We start from the raw sequence: 9,720 nt of genomic DNA, 5'->3' as shown, positions 1-9,720 counted from the left end.
GCCACCCAGCAAGTCAGTGGCAGAGTCACTTGGTAGTGGGCCGGGGGGTGCCAGCTGCTGCTGACTCCAGTGGATGCAGTGGGCACTGATGGACCAAGTCCTATCCTGTCACTGGCTCTGCTATCCTCATTGGCAGCAGCACTGAAACACCACCAGGGGGCATGAGCTCTCTCCTGCTGCCTCCCTTCCTTTTGCTCTGCCTCTGTTGAGCAGTCTGATCCCCACTCACTGCCACAGCAGCAGCCAACTCGTGCTGCCCTCGCTCAGATGCCGTTCCCTGTGCCGGGCAAGCCAAGCCACCAGGATCTCTCCAGCATCTGCATCCTCCTGAGCACCCTGAACCTCCTGGCCCCTGGTTGGTCTATGGGGGGTCTGTGCTACTGAGCCTTGCACAGCTCCTGCAAACCCTGGAGTAGCAGAGGTGGCACGGTGCCCAGCCTGGACAGTGGGTGCCCAGGGGCGAAGAGGAGCCAGGGAAAGTTTGTGCCGTGGGAGATTCAAGCTCTCAGGGGAAGACACGCCCTGGACCTCCCTACCCTGCACCCCCAAAGATGCAATGGGGAGTCCTGGTTCTGCTGTACCTGCTGCGAGAGGCTGCGGGAGAGGCCAGCATGCACCAGGGAGCAGGTACGGCTATGCCCAGTACCACAAGGAAGCTGCTACCTAGGGGTGATGCCAGCTGTGTGTGGGGGCAGGGAGGTAGGCACAGGCATGCAAGGAAGAGGCATGCAAGAGTGTGGGGTGTCATTTGTGAATGGGGAACTGAGCAGGAACGTCCATTCAGGTGTGTGTCTGGAACAGAGTACACCAGTGCCCTCCCTCCCTGGGCATGTGCACCCAAGAGGGATGCTGTGTGCCAGTGTGATTGTGCCAGTGTCCCTGTGCACACAGTGCAAATGTCCCTGGTCATTGTGTGTACCCAGAAACATGCATGAGTGTCCTGAGTGTGTGTCTGAGAGTGGGCACAAGTGTCCCTCTATGCATGCTTGCAAGTGTCTACAAGTGTCCCCAAGTGTGCATGACCCAAGTGTACCTGATTGATGAATGTTTTTGCATCTTGTCTTTTGCGACTTCCCTGGGCTTGTTCTCGGCACTTCCTCATGCTCCCTTCCTCCCCTCAAACACACTTAGTTCCCCTGTCCCAAGGGGTCTCTAGCAAGGAGTAGTTCTGTCTGGGGGCAACCCCTCTGCTGAGCTGGGACAAGAAAACCCAAGCAAGGCTCCGCCAGCACCAGCACAGCTGGGACAGGAGCCCGGGACATGGCTGAGGGTATATAGCATCCACTGTGCAACAGCTCAGCTCCCTGCCACCAGCCATTCTCATGCCCACAGACGTAGCTCTGACTGTTCCTTATTGCAGGTGGGTTAGATCCCACCCCAGAGGTGGTTGCATTTCAGGGGTATGGAAAGTGTGTGTTTGTTCCACCCCAGAAGTAGCTGAATTCAGTGGTGTGAGTGTGTGTGACAGGGAAGAGAAGGTGTCTGGATTTTCTTCCCAAAGACAGTTGCATTTTAAGTGTTTATGTGTTCACCTTAGAAGAGACTGCATTTCAGTGATATGGGGGATTTGTGAGTGTGTTCGTGCATGTGCCAGGGTTCCACCTCACAGGCTGTTTCTGTCCAAGCCATCAGCAGCTGGTGATGTGTTTTGGGGTGACAGTCTCTATGCCAGGCACGAACGGTTCTAGTGAGGGCACGGAGAGAACAAGGACGTTTCTTCACGAGCAGGTGCATGAAGGATTAGATTGGACTCTGGGGCTGGTTCTAGGGTCCCCATGGATACACTTCCTGACCTGATCTGCTCTGTTCTAGCCTCTAACACAGGGCTCCCCTTCTTTTCAGTCCCACCAGCTGGAGGGAAGGGGAAGCAGGAAAAGAGGCATTTCCCCCTTTGTTGATGCTGGGCCTGGGGACTGGCTGTAGGGGGACAGGGGTTATTAAGGGGGGTGCTGCAGGAATGAGGGTGCAACTAATGGGAGGGAGAATACTTTCCCTCCAGGCTTCAGGTCTGAATCCAGTGCTGTAACCCCAGAGCTTTTCTGCCTGCTGGAAGTGTCACAGGAGAAGGTTGGCAGGTCTCAATCTAGCCCTTGGTGGCTAGGCGCCTGCACAGCTGTGGGCCCTCCCTGGATCCCTTGGTAGAGGCGCCAGGGATGGGATGGATTGAGGCTGGTGGTCCTGCCAGGGATGGATGGGTAGGAGGAAGCTTGCCCTAGTCATTGCCCCTGCCTAGCTCCCAAGCCAGCTTCAGCCAGTGTAGCCTGCAGTCTCAGGGAGCCTGGGAAATGGACACAGATGTTGCTTGCCCTGCCTGTGTTACCTTCCCTTCAACACCACAAGCCACTCCCAGGCCACAGACAACAGGCCTGGCTCATTCACACTACCCTGTTTCCCCCAGCATTCCCCAAGCCTGCACTTCTGACCTCAGGGCCTGGGGTGCAGCCCAGGGCAGGACTGGAGTTGGTGAGGCCAGACCAGGGCACTGGTCTTGGGGCTAGGTGTTGCCCATGTGGATACAGATGGAACAGCTTCATTTCCTCCTGACTGCAGCACCATACACAATGGCTCCCCCAGAGCCCATTCCAGATGGGCCTGGAATCCAGTGCCAGGTCTCCCTCTTTCTGGGCCAGAGGCTGGAGTGATGGAGCCTGCTCCAAGGACAGAGATGGAAAGTCTACCCTGTACCCACCACCCCCAGAGATTCCACTGCAGGGTGTGAGGGAGGGAGATGATCCCCCAGTGGCATCAGTCAGTGCCACCCCCTTGACTTCAGATGCCAGTTTATATTAGCAGAGGAATTAACCCAAGTACAGGTGCCAGGTAGAGCAGGGCCCTGCTGAGCATTAGGGGAGGGAGGAATGTGGCTGGCTGCAATCATCATGTTGGATCTGGGGTTCTGATCTCCTTACCTCCTGCCCGGGCAGCAGTCTGGAGCATATGTGTGTGCATGTGTGCATGTGTGCACATGTGCATGTGTGCATGGATGCATATGCGCATGTATGTGTGAGGTTCACCCTCCAGCCTGCATGCCAAATGCAAAGCCAGGCCTTAGTGGTAGCCCTCATAGCTTGCCCTGTTACTGCATCCCCCCCTGCCCTGCACAGCATTGGCAAATATGGCATTTGCATTCCCTTCACACTGATCACCTTACCCTCGTGAGCTAGCAAAGGCAGGACAGTCCCCTTCTACTATTACCCCCCTGGAGTCTCTATGACTCTGGATCTAGGACACGTAGAGAAAAACAGAGCTATTTACAGGCAGTCCCCATTCCCCCCTCCCCTCCCAGCCTGCAAGACCATATGTATTACTGATGGTCCCTAGCTAGATGGAGAATGCCTGATTACTCATCTGCGGGGCTGAGGGTAGGTGCTTTACTGGTGCTCCCTAAGTGGGAGGTTGCAGTAGCTGTGCCATGCCCCAGCCATTTCTGAGGCATTTGCTCTGGGACCCGCCTGTTCAAAGGCCCATCTGGCCTGAGCGCCTGCACTGCCGCCTGCTCCAGGGCTTGGTCTGGTGTCCGGGATACCTGCCCTGCTCTCTGGCTTCTCTCTTTCTGTTGCTGTGAAAACACCAAAGCTTGTTAGCCTCCAGACTGCCGGTCCGTCACCCATCCCAACTCTTTCCCAGCCTGAGACTGGAGCCCTCTCTGTAAACAGGAAAAGCCGGCACTGCTGAGAGGGCTCTGCTAACGCTGCCTCCCCTAAGAGCTTCATGCCAGGAAATGGAGGGAAACGGGGCCAAGCCACAGAGCCATCTGAGCCAAACAGTCCCTTCTGGCTTGACAGCCCATACTCCTCTGTATGGCCTGTCACTCTGAAGGGAGATTGGTTGGAAGTCCAGCAAGACTCCCTGGGAAGGACGGACACAAAGGTGATAGCTGTTTCCCTTCAGGAGTTTGTAGGAGGCAAGCTGAGGGCTTTCAAGCTTTGGGGAGGCAGAGAGTGAACTGGCCAGGACACCTCCTTCAGCAGGTTTGGGAGACCAGGATGCTATCAGCATGGCCGAGTGGTCACATAGGGCGCATCTGCATGTTGCTGTGCTTTAGTACTTCCTTTTGGAAGTACTAAAGCATGGCACAGTATGCGTGGTTACTGTGCCATGTGCATGGCACACAATTGAATTTCCCCACTACGTTGCAGTAGCCGCACTCCATACCTGGGGAACAACTTGCTAAGTTGCCATATGTCTACACATGGTCGCCGCCGTACGGCAATGTAGTGTGTTGCTACACTGCCATAGGACAACCTGTAGATGTGCCCGTAGTCGTGTGCACCAGTGCCCTAACATAACCCTTGCAAGTGAACAGTGATTTATGCCTGCTCAAGACTGCGATAAATAACTGCATGAGGCAGCAGAGGGAACTGGGAGCACCTAGGGCTGCTCTCCAGAGATGCACCCTTCCAGAAGGGTTGGCTCCTGGCTGGGGGGATGGCTGGAGGACCCCTCCCACACACACACACACTGCCTGCCCCTCTCCCCCTCCAGCCCAGGATGCCATCCCAAGCCCTCCAAGTAAAGCTGCAGAGAGGGAGGTTTCCAAACACAGGCCTGGAAGTGAGGGCCTTGCTCACAAGGTGGCAGGCTGAGGCCTGGGCTGGGTTCAAACATGCCTTTTGTGGCCAGCTGGCAGGCTTGGGGGCTGCTCTCCACCCCGCCAGCTCCTCCCCACCAGCTCAGATTCTCTTCCTTGCTGTGAGGAGAGGGCTGTAGAGGGGGCCCTGCACAAGTGAGAGGGTGTGTTTCAAGCAGGACTAGATCCATCCCGACTCTGAGGAGGGGTCACCTGTTTGGAGGCAATGGGAGCTGCCTGGACTAGGGCTGTCTGTGCCACAAGTGGGCTTTACAGGGACATGGGGGAAACAAAGCACAGATCCATCCTGGTATCACCCCCCACTCTCCCCTCCAAATCTGTACCCCTGGGAAAAAGCTGCTGGGGAGGTGCCACAACCTGGCAAAGCTGAACAGGGACCTGGCTAGATACAGGGCTATTCCCTGGGAGTCCTTCCTGTGCCCTGTCAGCCGCCCCAAGCAGAGTGATCATGGCTCAGGCCCTGGCTGACCAGAGGTGACTGTCATTTCGGGCATCAGGATCTGCTGCTCACTGGACACAGTTCAGGGCCCAGCCAGACCATTGTAATAAGGTGCACACAGCATCCATTTGTGGGTCATGGGGTACCTGGGCAGGGTCCTCAGGGGAGCTGGCATTACTGGGCTAGTTGGGACTACAGGGTAGGGCTGAGGGGCACCAGCAGAGCAGTGCTGAGGAGGGACCCTGGCCCTGGTGAGCAGAGAGGGGTCTGGACGCAATTGCCAATCTGTGCTCTCCACCTCCCCAGTCCTGCACTGCCTTCCCCTCCTGCTGGCAGAGACAGGCAAGCCGTGGCCTGCCTGAGCATGGAGGTGTCAGGCTGACAGATGGGGAAGCTGTTCAGAGGAAGCCATTACTGGACGCTGCAGGGCGGATGCAGCACAGGGGCTGCAGCTCCCTGCAGAGGGGAGAGGTCCTGTGAGGGGGAAGGGCAGCCCATGAATTACTGGGGCTCTTGCTCAAGCTGATTCCTGGCTTAACCACACAACACGGATGGTACCTGAGAGCTGGTTTGCAAAGTCCTCCCCCCAGCCTCCAAAGTAGCTCTGGTGTGGGCATGGGGGTGCCATCTGCTATGTGTTGTGGGATTGGGGGTGCTGGGTGTTGGGCTTGGCAGCAGACAGGCACCTCACAGCTGGATATTGCGGCACATGGCAGGGGAGGATCCTGGCAGGGTTCCCTGGTGCCTTTCCAGACCTCTCCATCCCTCTCAGGTGGGTCCTGCACTTTGTTTCTCACCCTCCCTTTCCACAGTGCTGTGTGCCACTCCCCAGCTTCTGCTTGCCTCCCCAGAGCTGGCTGCATTTCAGCCATGAACCAGCTGGCAGGGGCTGTGGTTGAGGTGAAAGCAGTTCTCTCCTAGTGCCTGGGTGCGGAGACTCTGCCAGGGCTGAGAGCAACAGGCACTGGTGGGCACTTTCCACTGGGTGTCCTGGGGCCCGTTGCCTGGGTATCAAAGAGGCTCCTCTTGGCCGCGGTCTCTGTGGCCCATTTTGCAGCTGGGAGGAAGCCAAATGAATCATGTTTTACTAGCTGCGTCTGTGACTGGGGCTGACATTTACAGATCGGGGGCGGTGGGGGGAATCTTTATGGAGCAGTTAATGCCACAGTTGGAAGGGGGTTTGATGGAGGAAATAGGAGCCTCTGTGGGCTGCCTGTAACAAAGGCTTGTTAGAGCTGCTCCTAATTGAAACCAAAGATCGGGAAAAGGCTCTGCTCATTGTAAACATGTCCAGCTTCCTGCCAGCATGGAGGGAGACTTGAACCTTGATCCTCCATGGCCAGGTGGATTTGAACTCTGGTCTCTCCTCAGATGAAAGACCCAAGCCCTAGCCCCACATGGCATTTCGGAACATATCTGCTTCTCCAACTCTCACTGCTCAGCGCCTCAGTTTCCCTCCTAGGAGACTCCACTCCCTGGGCTGGGTGAGATTGGAGATAGAGTCTCCATTCACTCCCCTGGGAGCAGTTTAGGAGTGGAGCCAGACTATGAGAATTTAACATGGGGAGATGGGGGCTGCACTCCCAGCCACCTCACTACAGTGTCCCCTGCCCCATTCAGCACCCAGACTTGGCATCACGGGCTGCCCTAGGCAGTCCTACACCCTCATGGTCTAGATATAACTACTTTTGGATACCTGCCCACCTCATACACTCCCTCCATCTGCTTTCAGAAGGGCCAAAGGGCCTCATCTGATGCCCGGGCTCTGCTAGAACTTAGCTGAGGATGCATGGGCAGGGAAACCGAGGCATAGAGTGGGGCACTAACTTGCCCAAGGCCAAACAATATACCAATGTCAGAGCTGTCTCCTGCCCCCTGTACCCTGTGCTCTGTCCATGCCACACCTCCCTCCCCCAAGGCTGCTATCTCCAAACTGCCCTTTGTCCAAATGCTACCAGTACACGTACCCCAGGCATGCAGCCTTGGGCTGTGGGGTCAGTTCTCATATGAGACACATCCCACTTCAGCCAGAGCCCAGACGTGGCTGGTAATGTCTGATGAAACCCTCATGTCCATCACTTGTCCCTGTGATATGGAAAAAGATGCTAAATGCAGATCAGACCCCACTCCTGCTAGGGACTGGTCCCATTGGTACTGGTGGGAGCCTTCCTGAGGCCTTGCCCCTGACCTTGTGTATGTCACCAGTGATTGTAAGTCTGTTGGACTCTACTGAGTTACTAATGGGTAATCACATGCAGAGTGTCTGTCACACAGCTGGGCCTGCTGTTTCTGGCCAGGCCAGAGGGCTGTCAGTTGGGATTGAGGGGCATCAGCAGGGAGCTACCTCTCTGCTAACAGAGCTGTGTGGAAAGAACTTGCTGTAGCTCTTGCCCTCATGCATCTTAAATCCAGACAGCACTGACAGGAGCAGCCTGGGATGGGAGAAGGCAGAGGACAGGGCAGTATCAGGGAGGCAAAGCACCATGTGCTAGGGGAAGATGCTTTCCAGGCTGTGGGGCTGCAAGGAAAGATGGATTGGGGGTGTAGAGCCTCCTTCTGTCTTCTGGAGCAACCTGGGCTGGATGGGGAGCAGAGCGCATTATAGTTCAGGGAACTTCTTGCTGGGAGGCCCTCCCATCTTGCTTGGGTCCTCCATTTGGCAGTGGAGTTGTGCAGAGCAGTCCCAACTGCCTGTAGACCCAAAGGGGCAGGCTGTACCCCACTGGGAGACTCCCCCTCTGCCCTCCTGAGCTCTTATTGCCCACAGAGACCTTTCCTTGCAGCACCAGGCCCCATCTGTATCCCAATGCACTCCATACCAGCTCCATGCAGTCTTTGTGGTGAAGGCCAAGCCAGGCCAGACCTCTGCAAGAGCCTGTCCCAGATTAGCAGGCTGTGGCTAAACTGGGCAAACCCAGCAGAGCATAACCCAGCCCAACCACAGCTCAGGGAAGGGGCTGGAAGCCCATTGGCTCTTCCTGGACCACTGTGTCCCTCCCTGCCTGATGGCAACAGATGGACAGAAATGGGGAGGTTGAGCCTCCAAGATACTGTGGCTTCCAGAGGGGAAATGTCCCCTGTGGGTATTATTCCACAGTCCTCCACTGGGGATGTATCTTGCCCCCTCTGGTGCTGGGTCCTGCCAGAGACTGGGTGCTAGATTAGGTGGATCCACCTTTCTCTACCAGTCCTGGCCTCCTTGCAGCCACCACCCTCATGGGCTGAACAGCTCCTGCTTTGCTGCTGCCCCACAGACACATCCACTGTTAATGAGGTGCCAGGAAGCTAATAAATCATTCCTGCTCTGGTGACAAATGGCTTTTTCACTCTCTCTGATGTTGTGCTGCTGTTCATAGGTGCCAAGAAACAGGGCACCTGCATGTGCCGGTGGCACAGATGAGACTGGGCAGGCACAGACATGGCCGAGTAGCAATGAAATTCCCCTCAGGCTTATCTACAGCCCCCACTCTTCCATCCCAAAGCAGAAGCCAGACACACACACACTCAAAGACACACTGCTATTTCAGCCCTGGAGGAAGTGTATGGGAACTAGTCCCCATACACACTGCTCTGCCAATACCCTCAGTCCTGGGCCACATCTTCTGCTATCACACACCTGATCTCCCAGTTATGGTCTGCCAGTGCCCCTCTCTTTCAACTGACGGCCCTCTCTCTTGAGTCCCACACCGGGGTCTCTCTTTAACTGAAGAGCTGTCAAGCTGCAAACCTTGAAGAGAAAACACCTAGTCAAGCCTGGCCCAGGCAACTCATTTGTGACCTAGACCAGTGGTATCCAAACTTTTTTGATAGCGCACCCCTATCAGTAAAAAATTTTTGAGCGCACAGCCCCAATATATGTATATTTATATAAAGATACATCTAAATCAAAGTTCTAATATTTTCTTCCCACACCCCAATGGATTGTCTTGCACACCCCCTGGGGCACGCGCACCCCACTTTGGAAACCACTGACCTAGACTTTGCCCTTGCAGCTTTTGTGAACCCTCTTCCTCCCCGTACTGCAGCAAACTGGGAGTAGGGGCTGGAGGGGGAGAGGCATGTGTGGGAGGGAATGAGAAACACATTTATTTTTGAGATATAAACTTGGACTCTGTCTGCAGCCTAAGTCTGCTCCAGCATTGGGACATCAACCAATAGAAGTTGCCCAGCAATGGGAAGCAGCCTGGGCAGGGTGGTGAACTGTCCCCCAGAGAGTACCCTGGACAAAGAGAATTGATGAGCTATGAGGTGGGGGGTCTTACAAGTGCCTGTAGTGATGTTGTTATGGCCTTAGGCTGGGCAGTCTGTCTTTGTAGCTCACATATCATGCATGCACCTGTGTCATTGTATGTGTGTGTGCACATTCCTACCCAATTTGTTAAGTTTTGTAGTTGTCCCACAAACAAGAGATCTTCTCTATACTCTTCCTTACAGTCCCCTTAGCTCCCAGTCCTAGGGGTATGTGCTGTGCCCTGCTCAAACAGCCTGCAACTGGCACTAAGGTATTTCCTGTACCAGAGCAGTGTCCTAGGGCAGTCAGGCTACGTGTGACAGGGTGTAGGTGAGCATAGGAGTGAGTATCAGCTGGTATATGTGTGTACAGGTCGGGGAGGTGTGTGTGTGTGTGTGTGTGTGTACGTGTACGTGTACGTGTGCCCACACATGCTTGCTTGTCGTATGCATCCGTGTG

The 9,720-nt window shown here is 55.5% G+C and overlaps 1 protein-coding gene across 1 annotated transcript in view; it reads left to right on the top strand.

Annotated features, from left to right (window-relative positions):
- Positions 1-204: 204 nt before the first annotated feature.
- PLXDC1 (plexin domain containing 1) overlaps positions 205-9,720 on the top strand; it is a 54,760-nt gene continuing 45,244 nt past the window's right edge. Inside the window, exon 1 of the mRNA XM_019550271.1 lies at positions 205-627. Within this exon, the coding sequence (XP_019405816.1) occupies positions 552-627 (76 nt within the window). The 5' untranslated portion in view covers positions 205-551. The remainder of the gene's footprint in view (positions 628-9,720) is intronic.

This window comes from Crocodylus porosus, unplaced genomic scaffold (genome assembly GCF_001723895.1).
Source record: "Crocodylus porosus isolate Cpor-Errol unplaced genomic scaffold, CroPor_comp1, whole genome shotgun sequence".
Lineage (NCBI taxonomy): Eukaryota > Metazoa > Chordata > Crocodylia > Crocodylidae > Crocodylus > Crocodylus porosus.
Note: the sequence above shows the minus strand (reverse complement) of the source record. Positions and strands in the feature narration are given on the sequence as shown.